Raw genomic sequence first — 20,013 nt, 5'->3', positions numbered from 1 at the left:
CTGGCGTAGGCCGGTGGCTACAGCTCCGATTGGACTCCTAGCCTGGGAACCTCCATATGCCGCAGGAGCGGCCCAAGAAATAGCAAAAAGACAAAAAAAAAAAAACAAACCAGTAATTGGTTATAGTAAGCAGAGGGGAAGAAAAAACCATTAGCTGCTGTTTTCATTTCCATTCAAGAGTAGCACCCTGAGAAGAATCCAGTCAATCAGTAATACCTATGCTGCAAAACAACAGGTACAAAGGAAAGTTAGTGATTGTACTGATTTTATTACTTTTACTAAGCCATTTTATCTTCCTCGCACTCAACACAAAGAAAATGACATGAAGAAAAATATGTTCTCATTATTCACAATAAAAAGTCTGCTTCATTCTGCAGGCCTGGTGTATTGTACAACAGGGAGCACTTCACGGCTCAAGTGGATCAAAGTACCAATTTGATTCTGACCCACCGAACAGGATCTCATGTATATTTGGTGACTGGACTAACTCCATGGGAGCTGTGATAGTGAATCATTTCTGTGGTATCCCCAGATCTCACTAAATAAGACCCTACGCAAGAAAAGACAACAGTCGATCTGTCCATAAGTTCTATCTATAGGCTCTTTCTTTAGTGTAACGTGGAGTCAGGGGCCCTTTCTTGAGTACATGGTTACAAGTACTGCTGTGGTCTAAAGATTGCTGGATTGATGTTGTGTCTGTTACAATGAAGGTAGTAAGATATACACTGAAATCTGCCAGATTAAGAAACTTCCACAACTTGTCTCAATTCTTCAAATAATGGAGCAAGTTCCTTTTCTAGGCTGACAATGAGTCCTAAAACAAAGAGTAAGAAAATATACATATTAGAAAAACGCTTATTAAAATGTAGTTATTAAGAAGCAAATGAGATAGTTTTCATAACTAAAATAAGCTATTATAATTCTAAATAATCAAAACCCATACTTGTTATGAAGTTTTCTTTCAGCTGTTATTACAGTAAATAAATGTACATATTAGAAGATGTAAAATTATGTGCTACAATTTTACATCTTTATACCTTGTTATTTCAAAATCTGCACTGATTCAGGAATAATACACATGATTTTTACTAAAAGCACACTTTTCTTGAACCAATTTCATTGAACTTTATCAAAAGAAAAATAGATATTTATTATATAAATTTAATAAAGCTAAGGCGTAAATGGGTATTTCAAACAAAAAAAACCTTAAAAATGCTTGGTAGGAGTACAAAACGTACACTTCCATGTTTAGAAACAAACTAGTCTAGAAATTAGCATATCTAGCTTCTCAGTATTCTAGACAGCTGTATGTCTTAAATACTGCTTGTTTTATGCTCAAATAAAGATCCTCCTTGGTCTCACAGAGCATTAAAAGCATCTGGGAGCCTGAGGAAATAGGTTCTAAGTACTAAAATATAATTCTGCATGCTATCATTTTTATCAGCTAATGATTTTAAAATGTGATAGTGATTTATCAACAATTGAGGTTTAATATACTTAAAATATTAACACTGCTACTATCCTATACAATTTAACAAGTGTTTTCATATATAGCATTTTACAGCTTCAAAGTATTTAGAAAGGAAAGAAACCTAATAGATGACCAAATCTAAACTTCTTATTTTACTTAATTTTTTGCTTTTTAGGGCAACACCTGTGGCATAAGGCAGTTCCCAGGCTAGGAGTCAAATTGGAGCTGTAGCTGCAGGCCTACACCACAGCCACAGCAACACCAGATCCGAACTGCATCTGAGAGTTACACCGCAGCTCACGGCAACACAGGATCCTTGACCCACTGAGTGAGGCTGGGGATTGAACCCTCATTCTCTTTGATACTAGTTGGGTTTGTAACCCACTGAGCCACAGTGAGAACTCCCTAAACCACTCATTTTAAACATAAGGAGTCTAAAGACAGGCTTCAGTGACACAGCTGGAAATAGAACTTCCTTGAACAGCTTGGAAAGAAACAGAAAAAGAATGTATAACAATTCTAAATAGTCAAATCTGAAGGAGACAGACCTTAAAAAAATTCCACTTTAACTCAAAGAGAGTCAAAAATTATAATTCAACTGAATACTGCCATTATTTTACACATATGTAGCCAGTGAAGGCTGCTGGGTATGAAATCTTACTGTTTTAGAAAACACAGCTTCCCAGTGTTTGTCCTCAGATTCTTCCATCCTCAAGAACGCAAATATATTCATGCTATTCACACTCTTTAAATTCTCAAATTCATGTTGCCCACTATTGTTCAAGACTTTAAAAATCCTGCTAGATGGATCCATATGGAATTTGACTCATCCTTGATCATTTGCATGTGTTTGGTTATCTTCCCTACCCTCCTTTTGTATTCTTAAACTGCTGTAATGTGAGCAAGATACAACACTTGAGAACTGAAAATAATGTTTCATTTTCCTTTCTATCTTAAGCGATCACTTACCTATACACCATCTCATTTGAACTAAAAACTCCATAAGATAGAGAAAGCACATATTAGCTCTATTACACAGATATGGAGAACAGAATTCAGAGAAGTTACATTTCCAGAGATTAAGGAATAGCTGGTAGGGCAGGGCATGAATTCAGGTTTTTCTACTCTAAATCTGCTATTCTTATATTAGCCTGCTCAGATAATGGTACCATAAAGAATTAAAAGCATATTAAAGGTAATTAAAACACACCTGTATTGGCATTGCTGCTGGCTATGAAACTCACCACCAAAGGTAAACGATTGAATTGAACCACCTAAAAAGAGAATAAGATCTACATATGGTACATAGTGAAAAGGTAGTAAAATTTATATGAAATATCTTAGTCTTTCCAAAAAAACTTTGAAGGTCAATGTGTAAGAAAGATACTAGCTTAATATCATGGTATTATTATACCACGAAACATGCAAGAGCTAAAAATAACTATTTGCATAAAACAGGCTTACCAATTCTATCTTAGAGACATAAGTACCATTAGCCTGGAAAGTTTTTAAGGCGAGGCTGTGTTGTCTTAATCTTTGTATCTTCTAAAGCCCTGCAGAGTGTCAGTTACTTAATAAGGGCTCTGTATATACTTGATTATTACATAGCTAAAGGCAATATTTCTCACTCATTCAAGTGGCTAGAATTTCATGATTTTTTTTGCCTCCTCGGTACCACTGTAATTTAAATGAATTTTGAATTAACCTTTTAGAAAACTTAGCTTCCACCTAACCCTCACAGGCCAAATTAAAGATCAGGTGGGCTGGTTTTTTGCCTAACAGACATTAAAATATATAACTTTTAAAATTAAAAAATGTCACTTATGTATCATCAGTAGTACATGACTTATAATGTTACCCTAAAGCAGAAGCTATTAATTTAGTCTAGAGAAGAAATGCCAGCTGGGGATTAAGAGATTTACAGCAACTAATTTTCTCACAACTAATTACCTCACTTATTTTTTATATACATATATCAAACCAAATGAAGGAATTACGAGCAATAACAAATTTCAATAATTTATCTTCTGACTCTCAAGGGAAATTCTGTATCTGTCACAACAACAACTTAAAAAGAGTGTCAGCTGAGAATCACAGTTGTTAGGCTAAGGGCACCATCTACTGGAGGTAATAGTAACCTGATGTACCCTTTTTAGGATAACATACTTTGACTACTGAATCTCTTAATCTAATTTTCTGTATTAATTCCTGATGTAAAATGTGAAAAAAAAAATTACCACAGTTTAACACAACCAATTTGAAGGCTAAAATTTAAAAATTCCATCCCCTTCAAAACTAAAATTTGGAATTATGAAACAAGATATTTTATACAGAAGGCATAACAATAATAGTTGAGATCATCAGCAAACCATTTGATAATTATGAACCTACCTGGTAGGTATTATAGTAACAGATGATACTTTTATTTTTTGAAAGTCCAAGTTTGCTCCCTTGATCTGTTGCAAGGGCAAAAGTAGATAGAAAACCAGGTCTCAAAGCATGCTCTGGAGCATTATCATTGGCCACTGGAAATACAAATGAGCTACGTAAAAATCATGCAGTAGATATGGTAGGGAAAAGATTTATAGCACTTTTTAAAAAATATAAATCTGTAAAAAACTGAGCACAAGGGTTATGCTCACAATATCAAAAATCTTATTACTAAGTGGGTCTCATTAATTTACATGGGAGAAACCACTCAACCAGAGGCTGAAGATCATTACCTAAGAGAAGAAATGCCGATTCTCACGACTTTATTTTCACAAGAATATTAAGATATTTCTATTTTCTTAATATCTAGCTTAAGGAGTTCCCGTTGTGGCGCAGTAGTTAATGAATCCAACTAGGAACCATGAGGTTGCAGGTTCGATCCCTGGCCTTGCTCAGTGGGTTAAGGATCCAGCATTGCTGTGAACTGTGATGCAGGTTGCAGACACGGCTTGGAACTGGCGTTTCTGTGGCTCTGGCATAGGCTGGCAGCTGCAGTTTTGATTAGACCCCTAGCCTGGGAACCTTCATGTGCCATGGGTGCGGCCCTAGAAAAGACAAAAAGACAAAAAATAATCTAACTTAAAATACAAATTATGATTATCATTGCAACTAATAAATTTTCTAGTCAACTGAGAGCAAAGCTAGAATAATGAAAAAAGCTTCAAAAACTTTGCTCTTATAAAACCCACAGAAGTATCACTTGCAGATAATAATTCTACAGCTGACCATCTGTTTTAAGTTTCTTCCACTCACTAAAAGGTCTAAGTGGAGTTAATTGTACCAATAAGTGCACAGCTTAAGGCTTTAACACAGAGATCCTCAGAACAGTGGAGCTAGAAAATCTGATTTTGTTCAAAGTTCTCCTTTTAGAACTGAGAGAAGGTAAGAGACTTGCCCATGGCCGCCTATGTTCTATGGTGGACTAGAAAGCACATGGACCACACAGCCGATAATGGGTTCTAGGATTATCTGGTCATGGACTCACATGCAACTTTGGACTGACAGTGTACTCTTTGCACTTGACTATTTTCATTTATAAAATAAAAGACCTCAATTAGGTGATTTCTAAACTTTCCTTCACCTCTAAATTCTGAAATTCTCTGACATATATGATAACCCCAGGTCGAAAATAAATTGTAAACAAAATATGCAAAACATTATTTAATCTTTCTGTGATATTTATACTTTAAAATTCAGGTTTTTTTTTTTTTAGGTTAACGAGCTCTTCTTTAGGCAAAAATCCTTAGTTTACTAAAGTAAAGTTAAAAGTTTTAAAAAATCTTATTTTCAATAAGAAAACAGAAAATCAAGAAAGAGTAAACAAAACCATAAATTTATGTTGATTCAAATGTACAAATATTTACCCTAAAACTGCTAGCAAATACTGATAAAAATACATACATTGCGCGGAGTCTGTGTGTATAAGATATCCAGCTGCATATATGCCCACTCTCATCACCTAGATTACTAATAGTTTACATTATACCAAAAAAGTCTTTAATGGGAAACTGGCCCATGATAACTCTGGATGCCACGGATATGTAAGTTATTTAAGATTCCAGTACAGCCTTCAACATACAAAAGCAAACATTTCCTTCAACTATGACCATCTTCTGAATGTATGGAAATGGGTTTTTATGCTTGCCTTTTACACTATTCATATATAAATACATTTTTACTCAGAAGCAAACATGAGACCGGCAGGGAACTGCTCCGTTTTACCTTTAATGACGGGGACGCCATCTCTATCTGACACAACAATAGCATGGAGCCCCTCAACACTAGAAAGAAAACAAAGTTAAAATATTATAAAACATTTTCTCAAAATATGCATCACAAAGTCATAATAGCAATTTTTGCGTATATTTCTGAAAAACCATGGGGATTTAATTATTGATAAAAGCTCCTATAATATGTTTGCCAAAACTTTCCACCATAACAAGCAAAAAGAGACAATATCTGCTGCCTTCACAATCTAGAAGGAAAGCGGCTATCATTTAAATCACCTCATACAAGAGTTCCCGTCATGGCTCAGCGGTTAAGCAAGCTGATTAGTATCTATGAGGACATGGGTTCAATCCCTGGCCTCACTCATTGGGTTAAGGATCTGGCGCTGCCATGAGCGGTGGTGTAGGTCACAGACAAGGCTCGGATTTTGTGTTGCTGTGGTTGTGGTGTAGGCCAGCCGCTGCAGCTCTGATTCAACCCCTAGCTTGGGAACCTCCATATACTTCGGGTGAGGCCCTGGAAAAAAAAAAAAAAAGACAAAAACAACAAAAATATCACCTCATACAAACATATGTAAAACAACAACTGTGGAAAGTGCTATTAAGAGCTATGTGGAGACCTGAGAGCCTATAAAAGGCGTGTTGATTTAGACAAGTGGTCAAGGAAGGCTTCCCTGAGGAGGTAGTAGCTAAGCTGAGGTGCTACAGCGCTAAGAAAAGAGGGGCAGAAAGATAGCTGTAGGCTGAGGGGACAGGGCAGAAAGAATGGAGCTTCTATGGCAATCCTGTCAGCCATGCCTACACAAGAGGTTAGCAAAATGGTCAAGACGACAGCTCTGAAGAGAGACCTGGGTTCCAGTCCAGGCTCTGGTGTCTACTATTTATGCTACCTTGGGTCAGCTGCAAAACCTCTCTAAGCCTCGGTTAACAATCTGAAAATGGGGATAACTGTACTTATTTAGCTACTGTGAAATTTAATAAAATAATGCATGTAAAGTTAAAGGCTACTTGTTACATACCTAATATTCAAAAATACTATTAACAGCAAAGCTGTCACCTGTGTACACAACATAATTTGACTGCAATTTAAATACTAAATTATTAGCGAGAATCCCTAGAGTACAAAAATGTTAAAAATGATAATGGGGAAACATTCTCAAACTTTCATAATTTAGAAGCACCTATAGCCCTTTAACTATAACACAAAACCTACAGCCTTGTAACTACAGGCATACCTCATTGTATTGTGCTTTACTCGGCTTTTTACAACCCTGCATGGAGCAAGTCTACGGCACCATTTTTCCAACACCATTTGGTCACTTCGTGCCTCTATATCACATTTTAGTAAGTCTCACAATATTTGAAACTTTTTCATTCTTACATTTGCTAAGATAGTCTGTGACAGCGATCTTGGATGTTACTACTGGAATTATTTTGGGTGCCACGAACCATGCCCATCCAAGATGATGAACTTAATAAATGCTGGGTGAACTTAAAAATGCTCAATCAACTGGCAGTTCCCCCATCTGTCTCCTTTTCGGGTCTATTTCGAGACACAAGATTGAAGTGAGGCCAATTAGTAGCGCTATAATGGCCTCTAAGTGTCCATGTGAACGGAAGAGTCAAACGTCTCTCATTTTAAATCAAAAGCTAGAAATGATTAAACTTGGTGAGAAAGGCACGTCAAAAGCTGAAGGAGGCCAAAAGTTAGGCCTCTTGCATCAAACAGCCAAGCTGTGAATGCAAAGGAGAAGTCCTTGTGGGAAATGGAAAGTGCTACTCCAGTGAATACATGAACGATGAGAAAGCAAAACAGCCTTATTGCTGATTCGGAGAAAGTGTTAGTGATCTGCTTAGGAGACAGCCACAACATTCCCTTAAGCCAAAGCCTAATTCAGAGCAAGCCCTACCTCTCTTCAATTCTACGAAGGCTGAAAGAGGTGACAAAGCTGTAGAAGGAAAGTCTTGAAGCCAGCAGCAGAGGTTCATTCATAAGGATGAAGGAAAGAAACTGCCTCTATAATAAAAGTGCAAGGTAAAGCAGCAAGTGCTAACAGAGAGGCTGCAGCAAGCTGTCCAGAAAATCTAACATAATTAATGAAGGCGACCGCACTAAACAACAGATTTTCAATGGAGATGGAACAGCTTTTTATGGGAAGAAGGTGCCATCCAGGGCTTTCATAGCTAGAGAGAAGTCAATGTCTGGCTTCACAACTTCAAAGGACAGGCTGACTCTTTTGCTAGGGGCTAATAAAGCTGGTGACTCTCAGTTGAAGCCCATGCTCATTTACCATTCCCAAACTCCTAGGGCCCTTAAGAATGATGCTAAACCTAATCAGCTTGTGCTCTATCAATACAACAACAAAGCCTGGATGACAACACATCTGTTTACAACATGGGTTGCTGACTATGTTAAGCCCACTGTTGAGACCTACTGCTCAGGAAAAAAAAAAAAAAAAAGCTACCTTTCAAAATAGGATTACTCATTGACAATGCACCTGGTCACCCAAGAGCTCTGATGGAGATGTACAGGGAGACTTATGTTGTTCTCATGCCTGCTAACACAACATCCATTCTGCAACTCATGAATCAAGAAGTACTTTTGACTTTCAAGTCTTATTATTTAAGAAATATATTTCATAAAGCTATGGCTGCCATAGACAGTGATTCCTTTGACAGATCTAAGCAAAGTAAATTGAAAACCTTTTGGAAAGGATTCACTATTTTATTTTTTTATTTTTATTTTTTAATTTTTTTTTGCTATTTCTAGGGCCACTCCCGTGTGGCATATGGAGGTTCCCAGGCTAGGGGTCCAATCAGAGCTGTAGCCGCCGTGTGGCATATGGAGGTTCCCAGGCTAGGGGTCTAATCAGAGCTGTAGCCGCCGGCCTACGCCAGAGCCACAGCAACGCGGGATCCGAGCCGCGTCTGCAACCTACACCACAGCTCACGGCAACGCCGGATCCTTAACCCACTGAGCAAGGGCAGGGACCAAACCCACAACCTCATGGTTCCTAGTCGGATTTGTTAACCACTGCGCCACGACGGCAACTCTAGGATTCACTATTTTAGATGTAATTAATAACATTCAAGATTTATGGAAAGAGAATGAAAAATCAATATTCATAGGAATTTGAAAGAAGTTGATTCCAACTCTCATGAATGAGTTGAGGGATTCAAGACTTCAATGGAGGAAGTAGTTCAGACATGGTGAAACAGCAACAGAACTAGAATTAGAAGTGTGGCCTAGAGATCTGACGGAATGCTGCAATCTCATGATACAACTTTAATGGAAGAGAAGTTGCTTCTTATAGGTGAGCAAAAGAAGGTGGTTTCTTGAGATGATATGGAATTTACTCCTGGTGAAGATTCTGTAAAGATTGTTAAAATGACAACAAAGGATTTGAATATTACAAAAAACATTGAAGCAAGACCCTCCAACAGCAAAAACATGCCTCATTGAAGGCCTGGATGAGGTTACCATTTTTTAGAAACAACTTAAGGTATGTACATTGTGTTTTTAGACATTATGTTATTGTACACTTAATAGACTACAGTATGTTGTAAACCTAACTTTTATATGCACTGGGAAACCAAAAAAGAATTTGTGTGACTCACTTTATTGCTATATTGTGAGTGGCCTGGAACCGAACCCACAATATCTCTGAGGTATGCCTATGTCTTGTAATAGCTGTAGAATGCAACTCAGAAATATGCTCAATGTTCTTACTATAACCTAGAATTATCCACTCCTTATTGCATTAACCTTAATATTTTAACTTATAAATGAGGGATATTAACATTAAAGTACAGAAACTGAAATTAAATTTTTAAGATACCCCATTGTTGCAAATTTTTAAAGTCAGAGAAGTATGATTAAAATTAAAGTAGTAAATGTTACAAACAGAACCATTTATCTCCTTCACATTTATAAGAATGATGAAAACAACTGTGTATAAATATTTACCGGTATTATTTTTTATCATTCAGTCTTGAAACTATGGATTGAAACATACTGTATAAAACTGATAAATAAACACAAATTTATTCTTCAAAGATAAAAACTAGGTCATATGAGGCAGTTCCCATCGTGGCTCTGTGGTTAACAAGTCCGACTAGGAACCATGAGGTTGCGGGTTCGATCCCTGGCCTTGCTCAGTGGGTTAACGATCTGGCGTTACCATGAGCTGTGGTGTAGGCTGCGGACTCGGCTCGGATCCCACGTTGCTGTGGCTCTGGTGTAGGCTGACAGCTGATGCTCCGATTAGATCCCTAGCCTGGGAACCTCCATGTGCCGCAGGAGCGGCCCTAGAAAAGGCAAAAAGACAAAAAAAAAAAAAAAAAACCTAGGTCATATGAAAACATATCCTTCAGGTATTTGTACATATGTAAATAACTCTGTGCGGTTACAGGTGCATAAAATATCTCTGAAGGTAACAATGAGTGCCTCTGAGACAGGAATTGTGAGGCTGGAGGAAAAGGATAGGAAGCTTCTCACCCTATGTCCCTCAGTTCCCTTTTGAATTCTGAATTTTATAAATGTATTTTCTACTCAAAAAATAAGCCTACTGAAAAACATGTAAAGAGTACTACAAATGTTTAGAAATATTTCTATCACTTTAGGTAACTCCTTTTTTCTTATTTTTCAAGGCAATTAATTTAAAGGCCAATTAATGCACCAAAAGAGGAGGAAGCAATCAAAGGACATTCTTTTTAATAGATTTCAAATCCACGGAGGTAAAAGTGCAACAAAGTAGAAAAATGACTCATATACTTAAAGGACCCATTTAAAGAAATCAGGTCACAAACATAAAAGGTGTTTCCAATTCCATACACAGGGAACAAAGAAAAACATGAATACATTTTACTAATAATTGAAAATAACTATGATGTATTAATAGGTACACTAAACTCATAGAAGAAATAAGTTAAATTTCATTAAGTATCCTGCAGAAATCTAAACCTTAAGCTTACTAAAACAAACATTTTTATTCCAAAAAAGCAAATGTTACATTAGTAATCAAAGACACCATACTTAGCTTTATTCATATAAAGATGAAACATTTGGTTATAACACAAAAAATTGTGATTATTAAAGCTTGGGACTGCTTTGGGTCACAACTGGATTTTAAAATACAAATCCAAGAATTATATTTAACAGATAACGCAAAAATGAACAGAAACATACTCCATTCACATGCAGCTCTCTGACTTAGCTACTGAAAGTCACTGCAGTAACAATTAGAAGCATGGACCCGTAGGACAGGGGTAGGAGATTAAGAGGTACAAACCATTACGTATAAAATAAGCTGTAAGGATATATTGCACAACACAGAAAATATAACCAATAGTCTACAATAACTATAAATAGAATATAAACTTTAAAAATTGTGAATCACTGTATTGTATACCTGTCACTTATATACTATTGCACATCAACTATAGTTCAATTTGAAAAAAAAATTAAAAAAAAAAAAAAAAAGCCTGGATCCGCAGCTCTGCAGTCAGGCTGCCTGTGTCCAAATCCCTTAACCTACATCTAGCAACAAATCAAAGTTAATATTTTAGAACTTTTCTTTAAAAGTGTTCAGAATATTATTATCTATTCATTCCTTGGTCCTTGGTTACAATACGCCCGCTTTCAAGAAATAATCACGAAAATGAATTACACTGACCTCAGCCATTATAGGAAAAAAGACCCATGGTACTAATCCCTTTCCCTCCATTATGGAAAGATTTTTCATTATGTTTTTACAAACATCCTTTTTACATATATCGACTATGCTTCTGTTCCCATATTTTGTCGCCAGAGTGGGGATATCAGGCCAATTTTACCATTGTTTCAGTACGCTAAGCCTTCAATAAAGTAAATACAGATAAGAGCAGAGAAAGTTCCTGTTTTGTATGCTTCCAATACAGACACATTCTAGTTACCATAATTTAGCTGAATAATACCACTCCTTCCAGCAGCTGGGGTCAAGTGTCAGCGTGGTACATTAACTGAAGAAGTACATGAAATACAAGCTTTGCTAACTCCATAGTTCACAAATCACTAAGTAGATAACTCTATAAATAATAGATGTACACTGTGATCAGCAACCAGTCACAGCCTTTCTTTCAAAGTGTGTTGGTGATTGTTCACATCTGTTATTCAGTTTATGCAGAAATAGCAAAGCATGTAATTTTGTTACCCTGCCTTCTAGTGATAAAGCATGTGACCAAAAAACTTTAAAAAGAGAGAGATGACTGAAATAGGGCGTGGCCAATAAAGATGAACTACAGCAAAGAAATGAAAAGTGCTAATACTGGAAGTGAAATCTGAATAGAAAGTAAACAGAGTTATAGAAGAAAGAGGTGGCTGATGAATGCTGACACTTGGCTGCTGTGCACCAGATGTGCAGCCAGAACAATTTAGGGAAGGCAAACACACTGACATAAGTAAGAAGAGTGGTTGACAGGAAAAGGATAAAGTAGTCCCAGAGGAAGTGACACTGCCAAGAAGCTTCACATTAAAGGAATTCTCAGAGATACTTTACATCATTAAAAGTGCAAAGAACAAAATGTTGGAAGCTAATTCAAACTTAGAAAGGGACATGCCTATTTGCCAGGCACAGAAAAGATGCCTGTTCCTTTTCTTAAGGATATACCTGAAGGGATATGAAAAGAAGTGGACAAGCATTCTTCAAACTACTTTTGATAGGTTTTTTACAAAGAACTAAACACTCTAATTCTCAATGTTTCTAACTTTAAATTATAGTATATTGAACAAATATTAGTTTTAGCCTTGTTTCTAGTCACCTAAATATAACCAACAGTAAGAGAAGTTTTAATGTGTTGGTAACATTTTTTAAAGGTCACAAAACAAATGCAATCTTTTCCACTGATTATTGAAACTGCTTTGGACAGTTTCAGCTTCCCTGGACGTGTTTATGGCCCTTAACTATTGCGCACAACTCAGACTGTTGGTGCTGCTGATCGTTAGGCCAAGAACAGCATCTGCAGCTTGTCTTATATGTGCCAGTAACCAGAAGGAAGACAGTAAAAACGATTCTAAGTATTGCTTTAACATAAAGTCAATGGTAAACACTTCAATAGTGTTTTCTTCCAAAAGAGAATAAAATTTTAATTTTGACCGCTCTGTAATCACAGTAAAGGCACAAGCCTAGAGGCGAGCCACACAAACCAATTTAGGCAAAGATCCAAACAAGAGGTTTTTTCCCTCCCCACCTAAACTGACATCTAAAACATTTTTAATGTCAAACAAATGTGGAGAAATAAACCAATAAGAAATGAAGAAAGGATCTCGATATATTCTGCTATATTAATTCAAAGGTTACTGAATTTTTCTGGAACGTGAAAATGGATTTCCCAAGTTATACTCCTGTCTCTCATGTTTTTAACTCTAAGGTGTCATTTTACATTAAACTAAATGTGAATTTTAATTCAACTAAAGTAAACAAAGTCCTTTGAATCAGTAAAATATTTAAAAGGAAGTTGCTGTCCTCCACACACAAGAGCTTAATTTATAAAACAGTGCATCAAATGGACTGCGTGGAGGCAGAAGAAAACCTTGTGATTTTCCCAAGTATGAGCTGCTAAGTCTAGCACTTCTGGGTTATTTAGACTCAGCAACTATGTCTTAAAGCAATACTAAAAATAAAAGCAAGTTCTTAGGTTTTTTTTCCCTTTAAAATTACTTTAACTACTTCAAAGTATAATCCAGTAAACAGCTATGAAAGAAATCTGGGTTCTAGCCCTCTGGCATTCACTAGTTGTTTAATAACCTCAGACAAATCATGTAACTTCTCTAGGGCTCATGTTGTTTATCTGCAAACTCAAAGGATATCACTTGTGCTACCCAAGATAATGTGAGGTATCTGGAAGTGCTAAACAACAGCAAAACATACAAATATTAGTCTAAGATAAAATTACATATACCACTACATAAAATTAACATATTTCAAGCAGAATTTATTTAATAACAAATTAATAATTTCTTACCTTGGCAATTTTTTATACAGGAATCGTTTTAGGTCCTGAAAGAGAATATAAAAAAATCATATAATATGTCTTGTACTGGTTCTCTAGATACTGTCCTAGGCACATCTCAGGTATCTTGAGTATTCATTCATAACCATTCTTGCTTGTGTTTTTGCCTTTCTCTTTCTGCTTTTGATGCTTTAACTAACTGTGACTTGCAGTAAGTTAACTTTTCTCTTTAAGCTTCAGTTCCATTATTTGTTGAGTAGGTGTAAATGACAGAACCTCCATCATAAAACTGCTGTTTAAAGTTTTTTTGGAAGATGCATAGGAAGTGATTAGCATATCCAGATGTAGAAACACAAATATGTATTAGCTATAATATTAGATCATAGTTTTTATACTACTGCACATCCTGTTGCTATTGTTGTGTTCACTTGAGAAGAGGTTATGAACATCCTTCCATGCCCAGAGACTCCCTAACATCAATTTAATGATCCTGGGAGATGATGAGAAGCTGACTAGCTTCTTTGCAACTCATTTGCAAATGACAATGTATGTCAAATGTTTAGCATGGAACATAATCACAATTACAGAAAAAGAAGAATGCTTTATTTTGGTCTTTACATTCTCTCATCCAGGGAATTTCACTGACAATCCAGGCATCAATTATGAACTCTACATAGCACATCAGACATTTGTTGTTACGCCTCTCTAATTTCTACTATTCTCCAAACCTGAATGTTCATTTTCTTTCATGTTATTGACCCCAGCTTATCTTTGCTCTCATCTTGAACACACCGTCATAAACTTAACTCATCATTTTTCATCCAAAACCCAGATTTTCCAAATCTCTTCTTGCTTCCACGAATAGGACTACCAATCCCTGCTACATATTCAGCTTTGAAACACAAAGTAATATTTAACCCTAAACTTACATGTGTCATTTAAAAAATTTCACCTACAAAGTCAAATGTTTTTAAGCTGATCTCCTTCTCTCCTTTTCAAATGACACTACAATTTAGGTTCATTTTGTTATTTATGACTTTCACTAGCCTCCCAATTGATATGATAATCTCTCATTTCTGTCCCATACATGTCTACACAATGCCAATAATCATATATTCTCCTTCTCTAAATCCACAACTGCAGCGATTCTCCACCTTGACTATGGAAAACCCTTGGTGAGCATATTAAAAACTTTGATGCCTGGGTTGGAGGTAGCTCTCCACATGATTCCCCATGCAGCCAAGATCAAGAGCCAATGTTTGAATGGCTCTTCACTGTTCACCAAATTACGTACAAATTCTATAGACATTTGAAGCTCTCTACAATAGTCTACAACTAATTTTACAGTCCTGCTTCCTATCACTTCCTCATACATATCCTCAGCTCAGGTTGAACTGGATTATTCACAGCTCCTCCACATACATCCTACCTCTTCCTAGCTCTCTGATTTTGCTTATGCTATTCATTCTACTAGTAATACTTACTCTTTCACTCTTACTTTAAACTGCTACTGGAGTTCCCACTGTGCCCACAGTGAGTTTAAGAATCTGACTGCAGGAGTTCCCATCCTGGTGCAGTGGAAGCGAATCCGACTAGGAACCACGAGGTTGCAGGTTCGATCCCTGGCCTAGCTCAGTGGGTTAAGGATCTGGCATCACTGTGGCTGTGGCGTAGGCCAGTGGCTACAGCTCCAAATAGACCCCTAGCCTGGGAATCTCCACATGCCGTGGGTGCTGCCCTAAAAAAAAAAAAAAAAAAAGAATCTGACCACAGTGGCTTGGGTCCTACCCCAACCCCCACTCCAACACAGGTAGCAGCATAGGTCCCAACTGCAGCTTGGATTCAGTTCCTGCCTGGAACTTCCATATGCCAAGGGTGCAGCCATTAAAACAACAGCAACCACAACAACAAAACAAACAAAAAAGCCTGCTACACATCATTTAGGGCTAATCTCAACCACCAAATACTCTAAACAGGCTTTCCTGATAAAGACAAACTGATGTAATCCCTCTCTCCTTTGAATTTTCACAAAATAATGTATGCACATCAATGATTACTTGCCTATTAAAAAAAAAACTTTAAAAACGCTTGAGGAGACTAATTATACCTTAGTCTTTTATTTTTCCTACAGGTCTTATTATAACCATCTGTTCAAGTCTTTTCTCAAAAGACTTTTAGTGATTTGATTATGCCTAGAGAATAAGGCCTCAAGAATGTAATGGAAGACAACCAAAAATGGAGTGATAAAGGCACACAAAGTTGCTAAATGTTCAAACACATAATCTTGCGACCCAAAAAGAAACAGCAGATTCATATTAATGTCGAATAACCATTTAGCGTAATGGTTATGAGTAAGGACTCTGGAGTTAGTCTGCCTGGGCTGGTATCTTGACTCCACAACTTATCAACTGTGTAACTTGAGGGAAGTTACCTGCTCTTTCTGTGCCTCAGCATCCTCATCGATAACACAGGGATAACAATAACAGTGGCTACCTCATAAAAACTGTTCTAAGAATTAAATGAGTTCAATGTTCCAAAGAATATTTAGCACGTATGTAAGAAAAAAAACAAACCAAAAACACAGTATGTAAAATGTAAACAAACACAAATATTAGTAGTATTAATTCCCAGCTGTTTCTACTAACTAGTACAACTAAGTTCCCTAGATTTATTATTCTGGCTATATGGTTGTGCTAGAGAGGTATTAGTTATAAAGCTCAGATTGCTACAATGAACCCAGAGAGACACAACCACTTACTGGCAAAAGACTCATAGCAAACCACCGTTTAGAAATGGAAACGGTAAACATGCAGAGTCTGTCTTAGGCTCCCAGAACTTGGGTTGGGGAAAAAATAAAACTTTCTCAGTCTCAGGCACCTTAGCGTCTTTCACCCTCATTCCAAGCAGAAACTCAGGACTCCGCAAGTTATTCATATTATTCTCACACTCCAGATCCTGGAGAAAATTGGAGGGGAGCGCTAAAAAGAAATAAATTTGAACGTGGGACGTGCCCAGTAGCCTCATCCGTTTCCCTACTCTTTACTTCCTCTTGCGTGGGGGTATTAACTCACATCCGCCATGATGAACCCCTTTCTCCCGGAGGATCAATCGCCAAGCCTGGAAGAGAAACTCCTGGTGACTCTCCCCACAAGACTTCCTCGCCCTCCCCACCCCGACTCTAATAAGCGCAGTCAGCTCTTCTCAGGGTCGGAAAAGGCTCCGCGGCTCTAGGGCTCGGCCTCCCAGGCCCAAGGGAGTCGAAGTTCCCAGATGCCCAGACGGATAACCGAAATGCCTGACCTCAGCCCACTCCATCCTCTACCCCAAAGATCCGGGCCCAAAGGGGAGACAGAAAGGGCGTCCTCTCCTTCACCTCACCGCACGCACCACCTGCGGGCCCAAAGCTGACTCCAGGCAAAGTGGCTCCAGTTACCTGGGTTTCTGGGCTGCTTGATTCTCTGAGCTGTCACTTCAGGGACTGCCTGAGACAGGTTCTTCTAAGAGCCGCGGTCACATGATTTGCGACCTCCTCTGAGGTTCCAGGAAGCACTTCCCACGTCGCCGACGCAGGGATTCGCGAGACTTCCGGGGAGGTGCTTCGGCGAGGGAGCGCGCAGTCGCGCCTTTGCGCCCCGCCCCACCCACGGCGGCTACTGCCTGCGCCTGCGCCTGCGCCGCAGTGGGATTGCGACGTCTACGACCTGGCCGAGCTGTCAGGACCCCGTAGGACGTTTTTGTTTGGCAGGGGTGCATACTTTTAATTAGGTGGTTTTTGTTTTTTTTCCTTTAGGGTCCATTATCCTAAAGCCTCTTCTTGTAGATGAAGAAATTTGAAGGGGTGGTCTTAACATACCGTCAGCAATAGATTGCCCGTGATTAGAAGTCCCAGGTCCATAGGCTTCTGATCCCAGTTTCTCAGTCTCTTTTGGCTTTTCCGCTGGTGCTGCCCACGTGCTGTCTAGATTGAATCGACGATCCATGAGTTTTCTGGAGATCTGTTATTTTTGTACCTCAAGCCTCGACATATGCAGACATTGAACAGCCTTTTTCATTGGCAACTTAGAAGGCTGTGCCTTTAAGGACTGCTTATATTGTTTTTGTTTGTTTAGTGCCTTGCTTGTTTGCACATTTAACAAAAATCAACAGTGGGTGGTAGAAAAATGAGGTCTGTGGGAACTTGCCTTTGACTGTATTTCAACTCCAGCCCCTAAAAGTGCAAAAGGAATTAACTATTGCTCAGCACGTAAGTTGGATACTTATTTCCTAGTTATCCCTAGGAGGATGAAATAAACTAAAAAGCTCCCAGATGTTACAAACGACCGCCAGTCATTTCAGATAAACTTGACAGTTCCATAGCAACTGATGTCATTGAAGATCACTTTATTTTCCTTCATTTCTCAGGACACTGCACTTATTTTAGCTCCTCACCCACTTTAGTCTCTTCTTAAAGGAAGGCACTTAAAACTTGTCTTCAGTTCCTCTGCTGTTTTTCTCTTTCCAGTGTTCTGAGAATATGAACCCTAAATCTGCACCTTTCATCTGAGTTGTAAGTTCACATTTGTAGCTGCTTGTTGGATGCTGGATATTTCTACATAAAGTCTATGACTTCTAGCTCAAAAGCTCCTAAAAACTCTAGTAAATCTGTTTCCTGATCTATGTCTGTGTTCCATGATTCTATCAGTCAGGTATCATGTTTGCTCTCTCCCTCCTCATGTTCTTTTCTTAACAATGATTTTTACACCCGTTATTTTTTCAAGCCTTCATTTAAATCATTATTCTATTCAGCAAAACCGTATCAACAGTCACTTAAAGTCCAACTAAACCTTCCTAAAACAATGTTATTGCTGATCAAAAAAAAATCTGTTTTTTCATTAATAGCCAAATTTTTGCGAAGTTTTAAATCACTGCCTCCATTTATCCCAAATCCAATCAATCAAATAATTCTCTTGATTCTACTTGTGACTGTATCTTAAAGTCACTATCTGCATTACTGCTCTGGTGCAAGCCAAGATCCTCTCTACTTTGACAATAACTTCCTATCCTCATACATTCACTTTGGCCCGCCAGTCTTTTATGCATGGCAACTAAAATGTTTATTTTAAAAGCGCAAACCTCATCATGTTAACTCCTTCATTAAAAAAATCTCAATTTTTTTCTATTGACTTAGGGTAAAATACAATTACCAATATAATCGTTTATATATGGTCTCATATATATGGCCCTAATCTTAATTCTCTAATTTAGCCTGGCTTCCTGTGCCATAATCATACAAGTTTTCACTTCTGTAAAGTCTCTATGACTTTCTATCAACTTAGCACACTCTGCCTGGAATATTTATCTAGCATTCACCTCCTTCCTAGCTACCTCATCTTTCAGGTTTCGGCTTTAGCTCATTTTCTCAGAGAAACATTTCCTGATTCTCCCAGAGTAGATTAAGTCTTCTAGATATATGCTTTTGTTTGTACTTTGTAATTTTTTTGTAGCATTCATCAAAATTACAGTTATTTACTTATTTATTTCCTTTGCTAGATGCAAACTTCATAAGGATTTGTCTTTTTCAGTGATTAACTCCCATATTACTGCTTGGGTTATAGCAAGCATTCGTACATTTGTTGAATGGTTGCATGAATGAAAGGAAGGAAATATTAAGAATATAAAACAGGGAGTTCCCGTTGTGGTGCAGCAGAACCAATCTGATTAGGAATCATGAGGTTATGGGTTTGATCCCTGGCCTCGCTCAGTGGGTTGAGGATCCGGCATTGCCATGAGCTGAGGTGGAGGTTGCAGATGAGGCTTGGATCCTGTGTTGCTGTGGCTGTGGTGTAGGCTGGCAGCTGTAGCTCTGATTCGACCCCTAGTCTGGGAGCCTCCATATGCTGTGGGTTCAGCTCTAAAAAGAAAAAAAAAAAAAGGGAATATAAAACATGATAAAAACAAATCCTTTACAGTGAGAACAGACCTTCTTTTTATTCATATATTGAGATAAACTGCAGAGACAGAAAGACAAAAAAAAAATCATCATAAACCATTCAGTAAAACATTCATTAAAAATCAAATGCATTTTCTTTAACAGAGTTCTCACACAGAAAATTTTATATAAGTCTGATATAACATTAAATATATTACAAATCAGACATTTCATTTTAAATCTAATTGTATAATCTTGAATGCACTATAGACAAAGATCTCCTTTATCAGGTTCACTTCATTTAACTTATACAAGGCTTCCATTAAAATTCCATCACACCTTGAAAATTACCTGCAGCTTTTAAAAAACACATGATCTAAACTTTAAATGGGAAAGTCTTATGTAGCAATCCAAAAATTGAAAAAAAC

At 37.5% G+C, this 20,013-nt stretch overlaps 1 protein-coding gene across 1 annotated transcript; it reads right to left on the bottom strand.

The window, feature by feature from the left end:
• Positions 1 to 248: 248 nt before the first annotated feature.
• LAMTOR3 (late endosomal/lysosomal adaptor, MAPK and MTOR activator 3) lies at positions 249 to 18,482 on the bottom strand. Its single transcript, XM_047798877.1, has 7 exons — positions 17,111 to 18,482; positions 16,749 to 16,794; positions 13,690 to 13,724; positions 5,684 to 5,742; positions 3,863 to 3,996; positions 2,682 to 2,745; positions 249 to 814 (listed from the first exon to the last, which is right to left on the bottom strand). Exons 2-7 carry the CDS (start codon positions 16,755 to 16,757, stop codon positions 741 to 743), a joined length of 375 nt encoding a protein of 124 aa, XP_047654833.1. The 5' UTR covers positions 16,758 to 16,794; positions 17,111 to 18,482; the 3' UTR covers positions 249 to 740.
• Positions 18,483 to 20,013: the final 1,531 nt, after the last annotated feature.

The sequence above is a fragment of the Phacochoerus africanus genome, chromosome 10 (assembly GCF_016906955.1).
Source record: "Phacochoerus africanus isolate WHEZ1 chromosome 10, ROS_Pafr_v1, whole genome shotgun sequence".
NCBI lineage: Eukaryota > Metazoa > Chordata > Mammalia > Artiodactyla > Suidae > Phacochoerus > Phacochoerus africanus.
This window is presented reverse-complemented; position numbering and strand designations above follow the sequence as displayed.

What these genes read in the sequence shown, in the direction of transcription:
- LAMTOR3 (XM_047798877.1), bottom strand. An exon ending in CTGTATAAAAAATTGCCAAG is followed by an intron (nt 5,743 to 13,689) that starts GTAAGAAATTAT and finishes TTTTCTTTCTAG; the next exon opens with TGTTGAGGGGCTCCATGCTA. An exon ending in CAGCAGCAATGCCAATACAG is followed by an intron (nt 815 to 2,681) that starts GTGTGTTTTAAT and finishes TCTTTGTTTTAG; the next exon opens with GACTCATTGTCAGCCTAGAA.